The following is a 22697-nucleotide window of genomic DNA, read 5'->3' as shown; positions in this document are numbered from 1 at the left end:
GATTCAAATGTTGCAGCTTTTTTTATTACATCACTGTGAACACCCAGAAGCAGGGCCAGAACACCAACAAGGCAGCCTAGAATATTGCTTGGGGTGGACTAGAGCTGCGGTCGCCAACCTTTCTGGCCTCACAAACCACTAAATTCATAATTTTGAATCTCCGGGAACATTAATATGAATTTTTTTAAAATGTATTTGTAAAATAATGATCTTCCTAATGGTACCTAACAAGGACTATGGAGGCTCTGATTCACTGATCAGGTCACGGTTAAGTGAAGTATTACTATTGTTACTATTATTATTAGTTGCATTACCTTTGGTAACACTAAAGAAATGTAAATTATTTGTTTGCTTTTTCTCACTCGTTATGGGTTTATTTCATTCCAATCTAAGACCAAACAAGAAATGATAGTTATCAAAGTCAAACTATTTGATCCCATTAAATATAACAGTAAAGAAAATACACAGTTATGGTCATACTTACCTAAAAGAGCATCTGAGAAATAAATGAATAAAATAAAACAATCAGATGAGAATCAGTATTGGCGGAGCTGGGTGACTGTTGTAATGGTGGAAACAATACTAAAGTGTACGGCTCGGCAATGGTTGCCTCATACAACTTAATACTACACTGACGTCACGCTGCGCCTCCCTTGTTTTTCCATCTCTAGTACAGTTTGTAAATGTAGTTCATTACAAAGGCGAAAATTGTCATACGGAATATAAATTTAATAGAATAATATTTTTGTTTTATTATAAATAAAACATAAAAATTGCAAATAATCTCCAGATTTTTCTGTGGACCACCAAAATTTTCTCGTGGGTCCACTGGACTACTCTGTGCACTTATGACCAATGCCATTATATTTTCATTGATGAGAATTTGTGGGATCTCCCCCAGATATTTTGGATAAGTGACCTGCTTTCCAGATTTTTAGTTCTTTAGCTTTATTCAGCAGCTTTCCATTAGCAGACTAAAAGCTCAGTAATGACCGCATTTGCAGCAAGACCGTTGTGCTAATTATATTACTTCTCCCCCACTTCAACTTGTAGATCTCAGACAGCAGGCAGTGCAAGGAATCCAAGTAAATGAAGACAGAGGTCAGCTCTACACACATTCCTATAGTCACTGCCTGTAAATTATGTGCAGTGCCCAGGAAAATCTTCCTCCCAATGATATGTAGAATTATAACTTTAGGTTCTCCAACCCAACCAGAACTTTGTCATTTAACTCGATAGAATGTACTCTGCACTGCAGTCTTAGCAGTGTCTCAGCATATCTTTATTTCTAGAGACAGAATATGCATTAGTGGGACCGATGGTTATACAATATTAGTTGTATTTTTACTGGCACTTGTAGTTTACCACAATGGGGTTAGCAGTTTAAATGTTTATTAAGCTTCAAACCCCTGCCCAGCATAGCTGTTGCTCAGGCCCAGACCCTATTGCATTGAAAATGTGGCAAATGGTCCTTTGTTGCCATTATATTATCAGAATTGCCCTTTTTATTCATGCAATTTCAGGATTACCAGGATTACCCATGTATTATAATACCAGGCCTGTTTGCTGGCTATGTATTGTTAGCAATTTTTTGTCAGCATATTGTCATGGCAGATCTGTTTGATGAAAGGACAATATTACTATCATTTAACTCCCAGCAGATCTGTCACAATTGATTCTTATCTTCATATAGTGCTTCATATAGTACAGTTGAAGGTGATATACTTGGAAATAATGACATATTGACATTCCTTCTCATAATCTACACAAATACAAATGCAGATTTGTGATATGGAAATGGTAAGTATACCCATCACTTAAAACCCATTACATTAGAATGAGGTGCTCCAGGTTATGTGTCCGCAATTAGAACCTCATTAATGAGTAAGTAGATGGAATCTGCCTCAGATATTGAGGTTCTGGGCTTCTCTTTACTATAAATGTGTGTAGTGTCAGCATGGCAATAGCACTTAAAATAAAGGTTGTGGATGGAGTCTGAAAAGGCATTTTGAAAGACCTGCAAAGAAATCAATTCCATTTAATAAATAAAGTCTCGGAAAACCCCAAAGTTCTATCACCAGAAATAAAAGGTATCAGATGTACATCTCACTTTCCTTTCTTATCATAGCAGGGCAGCCGGTTAACATTGTGGGTGCTTCTGTGCAAGAGTTATAGTTGAAGCCTCCTCTTCTTACAAAGCATCCTTGTCCTAGTGTTAATGGACAAAAGTCTCTTCCCCACATCTAGTCCCCCATAATTAATTTATTTGGGGTGGCTTATGAGGAATTTTGGAAGCCCCAGCTAAGGAAAAGAGTAAACGATTACACACACAACCTAAAAAAAAATCTTTACTATGATTAAAACCCATACATAGAAACCAAAACAAAAAATGAAATTGTGATCAACTGACCCATCTAACAATGCAATCACAATCACAACAACCCAAAGGCTACTTATATTTATGCAATGCACCACTTATATAAGATTTACCTGGCTGCCATAATAGTGCAGAGAATCCCCAGGATGTCATTGAGTAAACATTGGTGGGTATTAGGTCATCCTGAATAAAATGGATTTACAGTTAGGTCCATAAATATTTGAATAGAGACAACTTTTTTCCCATTTAGTTCTGTACATTACCACAATTAATTTTAAATGAAACAACTCAAATGCAGTTGAACTGCAGACTTTCAGCTTTAATTCAGTGAGTTGAACAAAAAGATTGCATACAAATGTGAGGAACCAAAGACTTTATTTACACAATCACTTCATTTCAGGGGCTCAAAAGTTATTGGACAAACTAAAAAGCTGAAAATAAAATGTTCATTTCTACTACTTGGTTGAAAACCCTTTGCTGGCAATGACAGCCTGTAGTCTTGAACTCATGGACATCACCAGATGCCGGGTTTCCTCCTTTGTAATGCTCTGCCAGGCCTTTACTGCAGCGGCCTTCAGTTGATGTTTGTTTGTGGGCATTTCTGTCTGAAGTTTAGTCTTCAACAAGTGAAACGCATGCTAAATTGGGTTCAGATCAGGTGACTGACTTGGCCATTCAAGAATATTCCACTTCTTTGCTTTAGTAAAATCCTGGGTTGCTTTGGCTGTATGTTTTGGGTCATTGTCCATCTGTAATATGAAACGCCTCCCAATCAATGTGACGGCATTTAGCTGGATTTGAGCAGACAGTATGTCTCTGAACACCTCAGAATTCATTCGGCTGCTTCTGTCCTGTGTCACATCATGGATAAACACTAGTGTCCCAGTGCCATGGCAGCCATGCACGCCCAAGCCATCACACTGCCTCCGCCATGTTTTACAGATGATGTGCTATGCTTTGGATCATGAGCTATTCCATGCCTTTTCCATACTTTTTTCTTGACATCATTCTGGTAAAGGTTGATCTTGGTTTCATCTGTCCAAAGAATGTTTTTCCAGAACTCTGCTGACTTTTTTAGATGTTTTTAGCAAACTCCAATCTAGCCTTTCTATTCTTGAGGCTTATGAGTGTCTTGCACCTTGCAGTGCACCCTCTGTATTTACTTTCATGCAGTCTTCTCTTTATGGTAGACTTGGATATCGATACGCCTACTTCCTGGAGAGTGTTGTTCACTTTGGCTGGCTGTTGTGAAGGGGATTCTCTTCACCATGGAAATTATTCTGCCATAATCCACCACTGTTTGCCACTCCTAATATTGTAGCAATTTCCCGGATGGGTTTTTCCTGTTTTTGCAGCTTAAGGATGGCTTGTTTCACCTGCATGGAGACCTCCTTTGGTTGCGTGTTGTGTGTTCACAGCAAAATCGTCCACATACAAGCACCCCCACCCCCTTAAGTCTACTCCAGGCCTTTTATCTGCTTAGTTGATAATGACATAACAAAGGAATTGCCCACACCAGCCCATGAAATAGCCTTTGAGTCAATTGTCCAATTATTTTTGAGCCCCTGAAATGAAGTGATTATGTAAATAAAGGCTTTAGTTCCTCACATTTGTATGCAATCTTTTTGTTCAACCCACTGAATTAAAGCTGAAAGTCTCCAGTTCAACTGCATCTGAGTTGTTTCAATAAAAATCAATTGTGGAAATGTACAGGACCAAAATTAGAAAAAAAATTGTCTCTGTCCACATACTTATGGACCTAACTTTATATAGCGGAACACTAGGAGTTATGTAGATTTTTATCAGAGGTTGACATATTTGGCATGAATACGTCAATTATATGAATGCCTAATAGCTATTTTCTGCATTTTCTAAGCCTCTTGAGACAGTAAGTAAGTTTATGGACAGTGGAACCAAATGGCAAGGACAGTGCAGGTTAGTAGGGGCAGTCCGGGAGAGGCTCCTCTGTTAATAATATTTTTACAATAAATGGTCACAGTAACACTATTACCTTTTAAAAAACACTTTTTAATGACTTAGAACAGGTTCAGACCTGTAGTGGGATCAGGCGATTGCTATGGCTTGGTCAACCAACATCTGCAGGTTTGACAGCAGGCTGAGGTGAGCGGTACTGGACAGTTCCCTGCTGCCCCCATTCATTCTCAATGGGACTGCTGGTGTTTGAGCATCCCCTGATTCAGTCCACTGTCATTAAGAAGTGGTAAAAACACCGCAACCTCACCGCCAGTCTGAGCATAGCCTTAGAAATACAAAGTGATGATATAATTTTAAGGACAACATTTTATTTGTATTTTTATATATCAAAACATTATTCATAGCTTACCAGACCAAAATTACACAATTATTTTTGAGATCTAAAAACAGAACAAGGGGGAACCAAAAGACAACTTAACAGACACAAAAACAGCTTTGTATATAATTTTGGATAAACATGCTGAAGATATGCAATGTCATAATGTCATCCGCTATCACTCCAGTATGAAATGCTGTGACCTGGATCAGACTGGCCAGAAGAATCTCCTGGAAGGCCCTCCGTGTCACATTCTGTGATGGCCCCAGGTCCCTAATCCAACCTTGGCTGTGATATATATGCTTCTAGCAGAGTCAGTACAGTACGGAATACATTGTTGTTGATTTACCTAATGAGTTTGGGCTGTCCACTTAGCATAAATATTTATCACTTCGCAAGGGATTTCACTTAGCTTAGCGAACTTGGGGAAGTTTCCCTTTGCAAAGGCTACCCTATCACATAGATGAATATGTAAAATGAATGTTTTTTGCTTGCACATTTTTGAAAAAAGTGAAATGCGTCGGGGCAAATGATACTCCTTTGAAGCCTGCCAGCATACTCTCACTTCTAAGAGAACTTAAAGAGAACTGAAATGTTTCGCTAATTCCCACCTTTAGGAGTGGATTTGGAACAATTTAAACACTGATTTTATTCATCTTATATTTGTATGGCAATCATACAATATATTTGTTTCTTTTGCCCCCAAAAACCCTACTGTCTCTTTTTCTTTTATTTTGATTCCTATAATTTGTATATAAGGGTGGGCAGTCTAAGTATTATTTAGTAGGAGACAACCAATATTTCCATGGTATGCTTGAACATGATTGGACGACTGTACTGTAAGAATGCTATTACTATATTTTAGTGTACCTATCATTCGATTTTTAACATTATAAAAAAGGGTAGATACCCCCTTTATATAATGAAAAAAAGATTGTTTTTTTTAAACATTATATATGTTTATATTTTGTACATATTTTTTATTAAATAAAATGGGACACCACTTCTCCTTTCTCTGCTGAAAACTAAAAGGGAAACCTGCAAACTTCTGGGATATATATGACACCTATCCCAGAAGGCTGTGGGCTACTAATAAAAAGTGCTGATTGACACATTTTTTTAGTTTCATGAAAGACCTTTTGCACATGCTTGGGAGAGTGCGAGATTGGGGGATGTCACAAGAAGAAGGATTAAAACGAAAGAAAATAGTGACACCCAGTGTCCAACCCGTGCTGGAAACAAGAAGGAAGACGGGACAGTATGGGACTGATTAGACCAGGATCCACTTTTCAATAAATAGCATGAAGACAATGCCATAGATCAATGCCATAGATCATGTCAGGGACAATGGGCCTGATTTATTAAAAGTCTCAAAGACTGGAAAAGATAGACTGTCATTGGAAAGCCTGGGTGATCCAGCAAACGTACTTTAAGAACTTGAACCTCCTGGGCGGTAACCCTGAATGTGACTCGGGGTAGAAAAAAGATGCTGAAAGCGGTAACCCCGAGTCATGTTGCCGGCGGGGAGGGAAATTCAAAATCCATTCATAATTCATTCAATACAAAATAACTGTATTGAATGCAATGCAGTGGATTTTTATATGTAAAAGCTGTACATTGACTCGCATGAACATTTATTTTACTGTATAGTATAATAGTATGAGTATATAATTTATTTATTTTTTTAAATTTTAAAAATAAAAAAAAAAATTAATATATTTTTTGATTTAATTTATTATTTTCACATGATTCTGTATTTCCAACTTTTTTATACTCATACTATTATTATACTGTAAAAAAAATTGTCACGAAAAACAATGTACCGCTTTTAGACATATAAAACCAGACAGAAATAAACCGCCCAGGAAATTAATCAATCAGGCATTGTATCATTCAGCATTAATATCAGCCTAAATGTCACTGTAAAATACAACACAATAAAAAATCTTTTTAATGGTGAACAATATTTACATTCCATTTAATCTCATTTGATCAATGAATGCATCCATTTCATTTTCAAAGCATTACAATTGACATTTTGGTACAGTACAAAAATAACAAACAAAACAACAACCGCAAAAACACATTGGTGGCCATAAACTTAGTTGGCAGAAATTGGTAATCCAGGCTTTGATTTAGGCTACATTTTTATCTACTTCCTTCATTTGTTCCTGTAAATGAGTTATGTAGTGGTTTGGTGGCTCTGCATACTCAGGGTCCTCTTCAGGAACCTGAAAGGCAAGAGGAAGAAATGAATCCATAAGGTCATCACCCCTACACAAATAAAATTATATCATCCATAGGTGTAGAGAAGCCATTCTCATTCAGACTACCATGGAACTTTAGGGTTCCTCCAAAGGTTGCTAGAAGTTCCTTAAACTGAGGCCATGGCAGGGACACACATATGACCCCATATCGGTCTAAAATAATTAAATACGGACTACCATAGTAAGAGGCACACTTCTCACACTTACCATGTAAAGAGTGTTTGCCAATTAATTTATTTCGGTAAAGGTTTTCTGTGTCCTGATTTTTTAGGGTTCCCCCAATATGGAGAACCAGTGCTTAGTTTTAGAATAAAGCAAGTTATCAGCTGTGTGATAGCACAACCCCCCATTATTATCTCCAGGGACAGAGGAGGAACCTGGGGTATCAATTATTATTACACAGTATTTATATAGTGCCAACATATTACGCAGTGCTTTACAAAGTCCATAGTATTCTCACTAGCTGTCCTTCAATGGGGTTCATAATCTAATGTCCCTACCATAGTCATATGTTAATCTTTAATACAGTCTAATTTTGCATGTTTTACGAAGGTGGGAGGAAACAGAAAACTCCATGCAGATAGTGTCCTGACCAAGATACCAACCTGGGACCTAGCGCTGCAAAGGCCAGAGTGCTAACCACTGAGCCACCATGCTGCCCAATGGAGGGTCATTTGGGTACATCAATGGAGTGTCATTAAAGTACAGCATTATTGGACAACATTTTTAATACTTTTTTTAATACTGGGGTAAGGGGGGGGGGCATTATTTTCAAAAAAAATCTTACCATAATATTACATATGCATGATATGTACTTCATGCACCTGTAAAGTCTTCTTGTGTTGATATCCAGCTCTTGTATTTTTTATTTTATTTATTATTATTTTTATTATTGTTGTTGTTTTTGAAAATTGTATGAAGAACAACCCTTCTGACCTCTTTCTTAAAATAATAGTCACTTGTTATAAGGCACTGACCTAGAAACAACCTGAAAATCACAAATGAGTGGAGCCGAAGTCCCCTAATCTGTATACTATTCTTAGGCCAGTGATTTAGAAATTACTAAAGCCAATGGATCAACAGGACATCCAAATAACTAGAATTTTGACAAGGGGAAGGTCAGCTGTGAATGCGTTCTTTAATGTCAATGCTAAAGTTTTCTTTAATGCCAATTCTGTAAATTGACCACTATTAACAAAATGATGCAGTATATACAGCTGCACTGTAACAAAATTCAAAGTTTATTACTTTTGTAACCTTGTTTAGCCTCTTTTATCTGTGTGCATTCTTTTATGTCATACTGCCATCCAGTGGCTAACAGAGGATTTGCAGTTTTGTTCATGCAAGAAAATGCTGAAATCTGGTTCATCTAGTCACTGGTTTTATACTAAGAGAACAGAGGATGTTCACAAAGAAAACAATCCTTTTTTACAAAAAGCTTTTAGATATTTTTGAATTTTTGTAAACAGGCAGGTAAACTATTTAAAAAAGCTGTCCTAATATTTTGATTTTTATGATTTGGCAGTGACAAACCACAATGGAAGCAAATAGAATATTTTGGTGTACTTCTGTTGGTTTCTGATATTAGGAAAAAGCCATTTTTTATATTAAAATAATTAATTGAAATGCTAGATGAAGAAAGCCAGTCATAATGAACCAAAGTGAATATTGTAGCTTCCAGACTGAGCGGCACCTTGGTAACTATGCTTTTCTTACCTCCCAATAGACATTATCATCAAAACAGTCCTCGTCTGAAGGATCCCCCCAGAATGGTAATTTCAGGAATAATCCTAAAAATATAAGGATAAAGATATTGTAGTTATATTTTTATTTTTTCATATCTGCCGAGAATATGAACAGGGGAACATAAATATCGGTCAATAATATCATCATGTTAAGATATGGCATTGAATTACAAGCCACTTTCATACTATCAATATAAAGGGATGGTCAACATTATAAGTAATTTTATTCCATCCTCATTAACTGTGGACAAACTGCAAAAAGGAGTCCTATCCATTAACAAATGGTGCAATTTGCAAAGTGGCATAAGGTCCCCTTATAAAAGGAATATTTTAAATTGATATTTGTATGTACTGTAGGTAAATCTAGAATGAAGGAAAAGGTGAGGAGACCCAGGAATTGTACCAATGGAAACCAAAGAGAAAAGAACATAGGAAGAAGTGTAATTAGGATAAGCCACTAAGAATACATTTATAAGTTTGATTCCCAGCCGTCAAGGTCAATATGAATGAATGGCGACTGGATGAACATATCGCAGACAGTACTGCGAGTCTCTTGCTTGGGTTTAATGCTCCAGCACTTATAATTTTATTATATTTATATATAATTTTATTTATTTTTATTAAAGCTACTTGATATTTGAAGGACACATTACTAATATGACATTTTATTAAAACCACTGACTTTGGTTAGGAACCTATATGAGAACATAACTGCCATCATTAGAAATGGCTTCTTTAAACTGCATACAATCCATCACACAAGAAAGTCTGAGACTTTACTGCAGAAAGGGACAGGCAATGTCCTTTCTGCAATGAAACATGCTTTCCGGCCTCATCACCATTTTCTAATAAAACCCCTGGGGTCTGGGAGTTCAACCGAATAAACTCTGTGCATTGAAGCAGATAGAGGATAAAAGGAAAAGGCAGCACCCGCGACGGAATGGGTACTGGTGAATATAATTTTAAAAATTTCAATAACACAGGTAAGGGTATTTGTTTCTTTTCTTTTTTGCAGAAGTGATGTTTCCTATCTTCCTATCAAACAAACATCCAACCACCCTAAGGACCCCCCGGTTCTGATGCATTTCACCTGTCTATGGACATAATCGGAGAGATCATTGAGCCCATAGACAGGTGAAACACAGGTCTGGATGGTCCTTGATGGGGCATGGAAGTCTGGAGCAATACGCTGTTATCAAATCTGGCTGGAATTATTGATCATTTCTGTATTGCTACTCCACCAATATTATTACCAATATACTAATACACCTGAGGAGCATGGGGAGGCTCCCAATGACTTAATGCAACAAATGTCTGGAAACATGGGTGGACTTTGGAGCTTGAATTTTCGGATTTTATTTAATTTCTGAAATATTATAAAAAGCCGTAAAGAAAGAAGGTACCTACCTACTAAAGTTCCTCCAACAAAAGCAAAGGCAAGTGACACGCATATACCCGCTGCTTGATATCCACCTTGTACACTGGGTGTTCTGGATTCATATTCACCTTCAAATCTGAAGAATGTTTTCAAACTGAAAAAGTAAAAAAAATATGATTTATTGCCACTAGACTTAGAAAGGGAGGCTGGTAGCAACTTTGATTCAAAGCTAATTGGTCTGGATGAATGGACCCTCAAGTCAGATTCAGAGATGGATGGGTTGCATATGTTGTATTGATTCAACATGTGCAACGTTGTCTGCTATGCTTATTTCCATGTGAATCATGTTTACATCCTTCCTGTGGCTATTTAATAGGGTGTGTGTATTTGTCTCTTGCTGAAACAAACTCTTCTGATGTATGTCAGATAGCAGAGACTATTGATCCAGGGACCATCTGATTGTCTCATGGAATCAGAAAGTAATATTTTCCCCTGTTGGAGCAAATTGTACAATATTTTTTGCCTTATTTTGAACCAACTATGTCCATAGAGTTTTATATCAGGGATATGTTTATTTCTCTAGTAGTTGAACTTGATGGACAAGAATGACTTTTTTCAACCTGACCTATGTAACAATGTCCAACCATTATGTGCTACATTCTGTGTTGCTTTCCAAGCCTTGTTCTTGTCCAATATGTTTGTACTAAAAGAAAGCTGTTGCCTTGCGCATAGAACTCTTCTGATTTTGTTATCTTATTTTGAATGTCTTGTTTTTGCCTCCCAGGCCACTTTCTGGTTCTGGAGGTTTCTGTCTGAAAGCTCCTGGAAACCTTTCAGTAAAGTACATGTTTTTCTTTAGTCTGTCTACATTCTGACTCCATTAGAGACCAGAAAAGGCCAAACCCTGAGAGTGTGAGCTCCATAACTCCACCTAAATCATCCAAAGGTTTGACGAAGGACAGGCATTCCAACGTCCTGCATTTCAAGGTCCTGAGCCATTCATCCAATGATGGCATACCATGTAGTCCATGCTTCTTGTTGTATCACAGGTGTATAATCTTAGATAATTCCCATGATTCTCTTGCTCCAATGTAACTACCTCCTTTAGGATTTGAACATTGTCTCTTCTGCAATATTGTCTTTGCCTTCTATTGATCCAATACCAGAAATGTCTAAGCCTCTTGAATCTGACTAGCAGTCGTTTGCTGGTCCAGAATGGTTGAAACATAAATATATATATATAACATTTACCTAAGGAACCATATTGACTGTCAAACAACTACTTAGGTTTAAAAGAAACATACAGCATAATGTAACCATCCAACTACAGAAAATAACTGTGTGTTCTGGTGTCATCTGTTTGACTGAAATAAAAAAGCACAAAAGTATTCTATAGAATAGCACACTTTCATCTTTGTCCTCACCCCTCTGCTGTATACACTCCTTCAGTGGCTGCAGCGGCTGTTACTGCTCCTACAATGCCTCCGATTATTCCTGGTATTCCATGGAGATTATGGATTCCACATGTATCATGGAGATTTATTTTTGAGTACAACAATGGCTGTAAAATAAGATTTTAAAGAATATATTGAATTTAACAGATTCCAGGCATTATTTGAGGGATACAGCTTTATTTACCCTACTCTTTATTCTTTTCTATTTATAAAGCACCAACACATTACTGTACAATATAAACTGCAAATGATGAAGAAAAAGTATAAAAACTTGAAACAACGGTCGCCAACCAGCAAATTTTGGTGGTCCACAGCTCTGGGTGGTGCGCCCCCTCCCCCCAGCTGTCTCAGGAGAAGGATCCCACTGACCATGTCCCCCTTATGGATTTTAGGGTCGGAACTGCAATGGGAGAATGGGCAGGTACTGGCATCATGACATCACTCAGGTGGAAGTTTCATCCTTTTTGATTGACACACGGCTCTCCGTGCATGCGCAGTCCGAAGTCCGTGCATTTAGTTCATTTAGTTCTGTAGGTCTGAAAAGGTTGGCGACCACTGGTTTAAAATGTATATCTCTACAGCACTAGACATGTTTTTCTAATAACTATTATCTGTCTGTGGCAGATAAAGTCACAACTGTCTCAAAGCAACAAATTAGGTGGGTTACCTGACCAACTGAGAAATATGGAGTTTTAATCCTAAAACAGATGTGCGCATGGTAAGCAAAACACACCTTTGCAACTACAGGTGCCTGTCAATGGTGCAAGCTATGGGAGAGTTGGAGATCTTGGAGAGTTGTTTATTAACCAGTGAATCTGACATTTGCTGAAACAATCACTTTTATTGAAAACATATGGACCTGCAAGATTCAGATCCATTGCTTTATAAATAGTCCCACTGGAAATTACATTTATAGGACTGTCCATGCAGAAAACTAGACTTCTATAACTGGAACTTGTAGGCACACAACTTTTGGCGCTTAAAGCAATAATTAAATCAATCTATGATGGGAGAACTTGGATGATCCAGCAAACCCTGAATTGATTTCATTAAAATAATTTGCTGTTAGTTGGGAAAATGCTTTTAAACCTGGATCAGATCTATTACAGGTTGTGGGTTTCACCCAGGTCTATTTTAAGCAGTTTGGAGAATAAATCAGGCCCATTATGTTTTAGTTTTCCTGTTCTGGCTTATTATTGTGATACAAGTACTTATAGGAGATGAATATACTTCAGCTATTGAGGTGGGCGAAATTTGGTTGATAACTGCTAAAGGAAAAGTTCACCATTGTTCCTGTCCCCCAAAACATAACATGTGGAGATCATAAATTCTGAGACCCCAAACATTGACTACAAGATTACATTTTGAGTGACAACGTACAATCAACAGTTCATCAAATCTTGCAAAATAGGTTCAGCAATGCACAATGAGTGTGGCTAAATAGACACAATGGACGCCAGGTAATTGTATCTCCAACAAACAGGGAAATCTAAAGGCCAAGGTATAGACACAGATCAGTGGAATATGTAAGCTACTTATAGAAAGAGCCCAGGCAATAATAAAAGGGTGGAATCTTGAAGTTCTTAGACACACCTGGGCTTTCGAGCTTTGGGAGTGGTTTCACGGCTTGCAAACACTTAATAAAGATCTTTTTTTAGAAACCTCTCCTTCCCAATCCCAATAGGAAAGGATTAAATTTCAAATTAACGTGAATTTTACACTAATGCTAAAAACCTATTAGTGGCATGAATCACAATTGTTTGTAATTGGACAGAAATGTACATACAAATTAGACATGTTTGTGATACAAGCAGAAGATGGAGCTGCTGTCTAGTGGTGTCTAAAAAAATGGAAGGTCTGTACTTTACTTACTGAAAGGTAGGCAAATCCAAGCGTGGAAATAATTCCACATAGGAATCCAACTATGAGTGACCCATATGGTGTAAGTGCCATTTCTGCAGCTGTACCAACTGCTACTCCTCCAGCCAGGGTTGCATTCTGAATGTGTACCTGTAAGATTAGTGTCCAATAAGCGCAACATAGATGTGCAGTACAGATATCACAGTACAGTACAGGCTATAATAAAAAATCCCCCCATCAAAAATAGTTCTTCAAATGAAAGTATTGCTATGTATTGGTGATGAGTAAAATTATCCTATAGAGTTTTTATAAAGATAGGGTGAAATACAGTGTAGCCAATTGGGAAGGCAAAATTATGGTGACGCTATAGATACTTTATGCTTGGAATAGTTCATAAAAGGGAAGCTTTCTGCAAAAAACATAAGTTAGAAAATATCTATAAAATATTAGAAACCAGATGCTGGAACAATATTTTCGTAGATTTGAAATTAAAAATATATCTACAAATTTTTTTAAAATCTACATTTTTTTAGGTTTGAGTTTGAATAGGTTTTACTTAGCATCCAAATACATGTAGCATCCAATTTTACATGTAGCATCCAAAATAACAAGGTACATAATGCTGGTCCCTCCATATAGATCAACGGCCAATATAGTGATCCTCGGCCAATCAAAAGTCTCTTATAAATTCCCCTGAGGAAGCCTGTTGGTGAAACGCGTCGGGACAGAGAAAACAGTTTAAAGGTTACTAACGCGATCACGCGACCATAAGCCAAAATTATGATTATTACATCAATACCTGTTTTTGATATGCATTATGTACTTTGTTTTTTTGGATGCTTCATGGTTTAAGTCAAACTTATTCAAACTCAAGCTTAAAAAGCCCCATTTTTCATTCTTTCTCTTTACCCTTCCAGTTATTTGACAGGGTTAGCTATCAACACAAGAACAAGTTGAATTACAGGAATTTAGGTCTCTTCCTTCTCTCTTTCTTACATTGAAAATGTACAGAATATATTAACAACATACAATGTGAGTAAACTGAGTAATTTAACACATAAGGTTACTGAATCAGTGCCACAGAAATATGAGAATTTAAAGAAATATAACAATATTGATGAAAAACCTTCACAAGAAATTAACCAAAGCACTATCTTGAAACGCTCAAAAATTGTCCACACCTTATACAGTATATAGATCAGTTTACATTTGAGCGTATTCGGTATATGTCATATACAGGATTGAAAATATGTACACTTACCATTTCTAATTTACCCTTCTTGTTGACTACACTGGAGATGGCAACAGTCGTAAGAACACAAGCAGCCAGAGAACAATATGTATTAATGGCAGCTCTGTGCTGGGCGTCACCATGATTGGAGATTGCTGAATTAAAGCTGGGCCAGAACATCCACAAAAACAACGTCCCTGTATATACACAGAAGGGGAAGAGGTTAAATGGTATTCCACTAACCCTCTCTCTTCTACAATCTATTATGAATGCTGCAGCCAGACTCCTCCATCCTTTCGCTTCTCTTCCGCTGAGTCTATTTGTAGTTCCCTTCATTGGCTTCCATTTCGCCTTAGAATCAAATTCAAGCTCCTGTGCTTTGTTTTCAAATCCCTCCACAGTTCTTGTCCCACTTACCTTTCTGACCTGAAAAATACCCCCTAGCCGCTCTCTTCGCTCCATCATTGGCCCAATAATGACTTCCTCACTCATAACCTCATCACACGCACGGCTCCAAGACTTTTCTAGAGCTGGCCCAACTCTCTTCCCTATCCAATTCTGCGTATTCCTACTTTCTGCTCTTTTAAAAGAACCCTTAAAACCCATCTTTTACAATATTATTAATTGTGTACCTTTTTGCTTTGCATTCAGAGATAAGTATTTATGACGGTAAGAGCACCCATGTGTTGTTTGGTCTTATTTAGAGCCATAGATGGAAGTGATTACCATCAACCAGTAAACCAAATCACAGGCACAGTGTGGGTAGTTAGCTTACCATCTCTATGTAACCTTGTTCTTGTTAATTTATGTACAAACTATAATTGTAAAAGAAGGAAAGGTAAAGGAGGGACTTTGTTGGCAGTATTCATAACCGTTTCCAATGATTAACAATTTTTTAATATTATAACAATTCCTTTAATATAAATCCTTAAAAAACACTGAATTACATAAAATGTTTCTGATCTCTAATACTAACAGTATACAGCTAAAAATTGGACGCATAACCGCTACGCGTTTCGTGGGTCTAGCCCACTTCTTCTTAAGGATTTATATTAAAGGAATTGTTTAAATATTAAAATTGTTAATAATTGGAAACTGTTATGAATACTGCCAACAAAGTCCCTCGATTACCTTTTTTTCTTTTACAATATTTGCTCATATCGGGATGTGGCAAGTGTAATTCAGGTTTAATAAAGGAAGGGATGTTCCATGTTTCTCTTAACTTTTTATGTACAAACTATAATTATTATGTAAGATAATTACCATGTGTGACCTGCCTAAAGCAGGTATAGTTGTCAGCCCAGTGAGCTGCAAGTGTTTTTTATATAATGCATCAGTAGCTTACATATGTTGTCTGAACTTTGGATGCCTGAATCTTTAAAATGAATTCTGAGATAAATATTACTTGTAGAGTTACTCATTACAGAATTATTCAGTGTTTAGATATTATACAAAGGTGGGGTCCCCTTTACGCAATCTATTAGTGACTTTCCTGATGCACCTGACATTGTGAATTGAACCCAATAGCTTATAATTAACAGTTCTCTTTAAAGTATTTATAAACCCATCTACACCCCTCCAGCCACATTCATTCCTCCACACAATCTAATAAAAATACCTTTACTAATCAGGTCACACGACCTGTCTATTTGTTCCCTGCCTTGCCCTGATTGGATATGTTGGGGGAACTAAGGGCTTCTTTTTTCTTGTACAAACTTTATTCAGTTGTTATTCAGTTTTAGCCAAACAACTGCAACATTATATAGGGAAGATCAACCAAAAGTTGTTCCTTGGGAATGGGAAAGTCCAATATTCTGGCTGGATCACCAGGTATTTTCTCTTTATTCCAAAGCAATTACATATAAAAAATGGCACATTTTATTGGGAGACTAACGTACAAAAATAAGGTTTATTGATACTTTAACAACTAACCTTCTTTACTATATCACTCCTAATGTGAGCCCCCCAACCTGACTCACTGTATAATTACTTATATAGCATCCATAAGATTAGTTAGTAAAAGCTGACAGCAGTCACGTCATGCGCATAAATGTCTGGCAAAGTTAGAAAAAAGTTCAAAGTAAACAAAATAAGGATTTGCTTTCTTCTTGTTATGGCTATACTGGTTCATTAATCATGAATTGACTTTCTCAACTATGCTGACACCATGGTTGATGGATATCCACATATTAAGTAATCTATGCAGGGCCACCATCAGAAATATCCTGACCCCACAGTAGATAAACTCCCTGGGCCCCTCTCCCCCATGTCTAAAAGTTCCAACATTCAAAAGTAATTCTCTTTTTATCGCAACCCAGTACAGAAAAACACCTTGTCCCCCTCAATGGTGACTCTTTGCTTTGAAAAGACTGTTTCTGTTTCCCTTTGGGGTGTTGGAAATGAATAGATCTATTTTATGGACCCTTTAAAGACCCCAGAAGAACTCCTGTAGACCTGTGCCCCATAGTAGCCGTATGGACTGCTCTGGTTGTAATTCCACTCTTGATATTTTGTTAAATTGAAATAATGGTACATTGAGTGTTAAAAGGAGCCCAAATGCTTAATAAACTATATGTTCATTGTTCAGTGTCTCTTCATCCAACTGTAATCTATTGTATACATTTAGAATCAAAATTAAAGCTTGGAAGAGTGATATATTGTGCTGGTCACCATGAACATCTTTGCCAATGTTGACCATGCCTGCTGCCTCATAGGTTCCCTACAAAACACCAACACCTGGTGTTCTATTATTATAGAACGTATATTCTATATGTTCTATAATATTAATAATAATTAATAAACAGTATTTATATAGCACCAACATATTGCGCAGCGCTGTACATTAAACAGCGGTTGCAAATGACAGACACATACAGACAGTGACACAGGAGGAGAGGACCCTGTCCCAAAGAGCTTGCAATCTAAGGGGTTGGGAAGCAGCATACAACAGGATGTCTTTATAACAATGTATCTATTATACATCAAACCCACCAATCATAGAGAAGATATCAGATTGATACGATGACCCTTCCTTGTTGTTACTTTGCTTTAAATTTGAGCGCTTTAGGATCCAGGCCACTGTCAGTCCAAAATATGCCCCAAATGTGTGGATAGTCATAGAACCACCAGCATCGATAACCTGCAATAGTAATTGTGGTTTGTTAGTGACACAGTGTTTCATCATCATGTTACCCTCAGCTTTAACATAATCATACAGCGGTGATTGATTAAAGTAGTTTGGAGTGTTCTATGGGGATAACTCACATAGCTAATGAAATTCAGTGTGCAAAGAATGCAAAATCACATGCAGGCAAATGGAAAAAGCAAACATGATTTCTACTTAAACTCCAATGTAACTTAGGGGAACTAAGAAAATGTTTCATGACTGCCTATGCAGTTAAAATTATTTAGGCAGCAGGCTTCTTGTTTCATTCAGAGTACTGCTAACATTGGGCTTAATGCAAAACAATCTGCCATGTTTTTAAATGATACTTAGCATAAATGCACCATGATATAGAACAAACTTATACACATAAAATGGGTTCTAACCAGTAACACTATGATAAGATTTCCCTGGTGAAACATAAAGCATGGATAGATTGGAACCTCCATCAGGATTATACAGTAATGCTCTCAATGTCTATATTGGGGAGATCCACCCTCTCTGTGTCCTGGGGGCATTTGTAAGTGATGGAAACCCCCACACTTTGCAGCTCTTACTAAAATAATTGATAAAGGTGGTTACAAGGGAATTTTACTGCACTTTGGAGAGATTTCCCAATATTGTCCGTTGCATCTCTGAGATGTAAAAACATTTCAACAGAACTCAAAACAGCAACAAGACAGATAAACTCAGAAAAACAAAAGTTGTAACCCTTCCCTACTCTTTCAAAAACAACAAACTAAAATGACCATACATTTTCTATAAATTATGCAGAATTACAAATGGCACTGTATGATATCCAGCTGATCCACCACCCAACCTAATCAAGGTCTAGTATATCAGATCATCTCAGAAGACACCCAAGCTCTAGAATGCTATATATATTGTGTTAATCAAAATTATATGGTCCTAATAAATAAATATAAAACTTACATGGAGCTTTTCTAGAAGGACATACTCATTCACTGCAAAAAGTGTCACTTGGAACAAGGTCATCAACATTAACTGCACAGGACTGATTGTACCCAGAACTCCACCAAAGGCAATACACACAGATCCCACACAGAAATCAGCATTGATGAGGCTGAAAGAAATTAATTAAATTAAGTGAATGCATGAAAGCCAGAAGGCATCAATAATGCGAGATATAAAAAGATTGGAAACTCAATTTTAGCAATGAGCATTTAAGTTACATGTTTATCATACATTATACAGTATATGTTTATATATATATATATATATATATATCCATGCCAATAAAATAAAGGGATCTGAACACTAACTCTCAAGTTGTACATGGCATTCCTTCATTTCCAGTTAGGTGTTTATTCTCCAGAACCTATTTAATGGACATACTATGCATATTGCAGCTGACTAGGAGATCTGACTATGAGATCTAACCAAGAAGATTAATAACAATGTAAATATACTGCAGGGGATTATGAAATCTGCTTATTCATGTCATTTCCCATTCCTATTGCTTTCTTTTTTTTTTCCAAGTGATAAAATGGACATGGAGACTAAGGGACATTTCAGACCTATGGTGAGTGGCACATTCTGCTGCAGGCTTGTGAGGTTCGAAACCACATTTTGCCTGGGGTTGGACGGCTGTGGCTGCAGCATATCATGGCATGCATAGCTTATGCAGGCTGTAGGTGCAGCTGTGGAAGATAATGAAGCAGTTCCCCAAAATGACAAGCTGCCTTTGGCCACATGGCTTATATTTGAAGATTTGCGCCAAAGGCATAGGTGCCGCTGCATGCAAATCTGGTTACCCACAGTGTGGTGTGTTGATCCCAGGCTGCTGTAAATAATAGACCGGTTTGCAAAAGCGACAAGTTGCATTTGCCCACCTGGTTGCAGTTTGAAGATTTGCACCATGGCCACAGCTGCAATCAAAATTGGATACCAGTGATGCAGTTTGCCGCTTTTGGGAGCACAGCAAACTGCTGCCAGCCATGTGGTTTCACCATAATACCATAATTGCCATAATGCCATAGAGCCATAATGATGCAAAAAATGCTACTAGAGTCTCTTAACCATAAGCACCAGTATTGTAAAAGCATTTACCAAGCAGCTAGCATTCTATTCTATATTTTAACTGTGCCTAAATTTACTTGACTAATCTGTTAACCAGCCCCAGTACATATTAGGTTTTAAGAAAGCCTCTGAATTGCAGCATCATGGGGTGTTAAAAATTCAATTTTAATGACTTCACACATTTAAATGGTGACACCTTACCTCTCCCTTGAAATTACCAAGGGAGAAGTAAGGTGTCACCTTCTGAATAATAATTATTAATTAGACTTGTAGTTGTTTTGCAGGCTTGTACTAAATATTTATTCTGCAGTGATGCATAAACATTTAATAAATGCTGATCAATAAATATAATGCATGTAATTGCTTACATCATAAATTATACCAGCTGGTAACCTTATGGGATGGAGGATGTTATTTTACATTGTGAACTTTCCCTTTTCAGACACATTCAAAGCTATTTAGTGAAATAATAGTTATAGAGTCCAGAGTTATGGAGTCCAACCTAATTATCCAATAAACCTAACTATGCAAACTATAACTGTGCAAGGTGTAGTATCTCATATTTACACTTTATTTGCATAACCTGTTTTTTGTGAAAGGTGAAAGCACTGCTTACTGGACACCATACAATAGGTCTATCTTGAACACCATTGTTGTCCAGGACACAAACATACTCACTAGTGAGGCTCCCACCCAATCTAGCACCCAGTATTGCACTTAGTTTTGCCTTCCTCCTATCAATGCTTTCTTCTCAGATCCCGACTCTCAAATGTAATATGACAAACCTCCAATGCTCCAATGTTCTATAAGTCTTTCTGCAGACTCCAGTGCCCAACCCTGACTATTGCTAGATATATAAAATAGTTAGTAGTGTTAGTCGAATATCTCACTATTTGATTCGACAGCTATTCGATCGAATAGTGATAAATTCACTGGGTGATCAAATGCCGAATTCCAACACCATTGAAGTCAATGGTTCAGGAATTCGGGTTTAATTACGGGTTCTTTAAGGGCTGAAAGAGCAATCAGATTGCTCCTGCAGTCCTTTACTAGTTGTATGCGTTCATGGATCGAGTTTCTCTATCCAACAACACATAGTAAAGCTCTGCAGCAGCAATAGCTGCTGAACGTCCCCATTCATCACCTGTAGTGCCCAGAGATCGTAGTGGAACTGCAGAGGTAATCTTCAGTTCATTTTCCTGAATATTTACTGTTGAATCCTGTGTTTTTCGGGTCGGGTCTATCCAAATTTGAACAGCCATATTTGGGTCGAATATAAGGACAACCCGAATTCGAACGCCAACTCTAATAGTTAGTCACGTTCATCCAGACTTGTAATGTTGAAGATTTTTCATAGCGGTCCAAGCAACTCTACGATAAAGTTGGTTGTAAAACAATGCAAAGTCTTTAACAATAAAAGACCCCCTTAGAACTAACTACTACTAGCTATACAATGACCTGGGTAAATGAGAACCATCAAATAGAAGTCGGAGTGTGCCTGTTTTTTGACTACTTGTTTTTCTTTGTTTTGTTGTATTGTTCAACTCTGGTTTTCCGTTGCAGTTATGTGAGTCCAAACTCCCTGGTCTATCTTTTGTATTGCTGTCTGGCACCTATTCCACCCAACTTGAAACAATCTTTGTCCTGACCCTAACCTTGAACCCTAAGGGCTGCTGTACTGCTTTAGACTGTCCAGCCACCAATTGACACTAGAAATCCCATCTCTTGCAAGTTCCATCCCCAACTAGGAAGACAAGGTTTCTCCACATCTAATTATTAACTGAGCTTTATTGTTGGCAGGTCATGCTGAGTGGTGTCTGCCCAATGGGACACTTCAAAGCTGTTTCTGAAACCATTGGTGCTTTTAGGCTCATGTCTACCTTACTAAGTGGCAAATCCAACCCTGAATGAAGGTAAGTCTTTTAATCAGGACACTTTTTCTGGGGTATACCAGTTTAAGAGGGAAATTCTTTTTACTTCCTGTTAGGTTTCAGTTGTGTATTTGAGCTAGAAAGTTAAAGGAGGTTTCCACAATGGTAAACAGACACAAAAACTACCTTATTCAATCCAAAACTAAAACATTTTTTGGCTATACAGTATATATATTTTACATGACTTCAAAATACTTTGCTGAAATGTAGCTGCAGCTTCCAATATATATCAAGAACCTAAAGCATAAAATAAAGAACATTTAAAAATAATATTTTAAAAAAATATTACCAAGGTTTATTAGAATTCTTTACAACAGTCACAATCTAAAATATTCCTCCAAGAGCACATTTGGATGGAGTTAAGCCATATAAGTCCAACAGCCAATTATGGCAATGTATAAAACACATTCAGTGTGGTCGAACATATTTTCCAAACAGTCTTGGTAAAGATTGAAAGCATGTCCAACACGAAATGCATTGAGCACAAGTTTAAACAAGAATTGTACCTAGGTGGACCTCCTTTAAGTCTTTACCAAGGCTGATGTTTGACCATTGCATGTTGATTGTGTCTAATACATCAACATGATTGAATGTTGGGGTAAGCATTGTATCCATCCAAATGGTATATTAAAAGACTGTTTTAGATTTTAAAAAATTCCAATAAAATTTGATTAACATTTTTTAAATATACACCTGTAAAATTTTGTCTGCCTTACGTTCTACATTTGATGATTCATTTGGTATAGATACCATTTAAGCAATGTATGGAAATAGGGATGTGAAACTCTTCTTTGGTTTCTGGCTCCATTAAAATGGTGGATGCCCATCTTGGTAGTCCTGGAACTAAAGCTACGTACACACGTCCAATGGTTCTTGCCCGATAATCAGCCTAGGGACGATATCGGACGAGAATCTAGCGTGGGCACAACGCCTGTCGTCC

The 22697-nt window shown here is 37.2% G+C and overlaps 1 protein-coding gene across 1 annotated transcript in view; it reads right to left on the bottom strand.

Annotated features, from left to right (window-relative positions):
* Positions 1-4660: 4660 nt before the first annotated feature.
* Positions 4661-22697, bottom strand: part of RHCG (Rh family C glycoprotein) — a 47847-nt gene continuing 29810 nt past the window's right edge. The window contains exons 3-10 of the mRNA XM_072402717.1: positions 18720-18870; positions 17615-17762; positions 14654-14820; positions 13405-13542; positions 11503-11639; positions 10108-10232; positions 8672-8745; positions 4661-6919 (exon numbers count right to left, since the gene is read on the bottom strand). Of these exons, the coding sequence (XP_072258818.1) occupies positions 6824-6919; positions 8672-8745; positions 10108-10232; positions 11503-11639; positions 13405-13542; positions 14654-14820; positions 17615-17762; positions 18720-18870 (1036 nt within the window). The 3' untranslated portion in view covers positions 4661-6823. The remainder of the gene's footprint in view (positions 6920-8671; positions 8746-10107; positions 10233-11502; positions 11640-13404; positions 13543-14653; positions 14821-17614; positions 17763-18719; positions 18871-22697) is intronic.

Source organism: Pyxicephalus adspersus, chromosome 2 (genome assembly GCF_032062135.1).
Source record: "Pyxicephalus adspersus chromosome 2, UCB_Pads_2.0, whole genome shotgun sequence".
NCBI lineage: Eukaryota > Metazoa > Chordata > Amphibia > Anura > Pyxicephalidae > Pyxicephalus > Pyxicephalus adspersus.
This window is presented reverse-complemented; position numbering and strand designations above follow the sequence as displayed.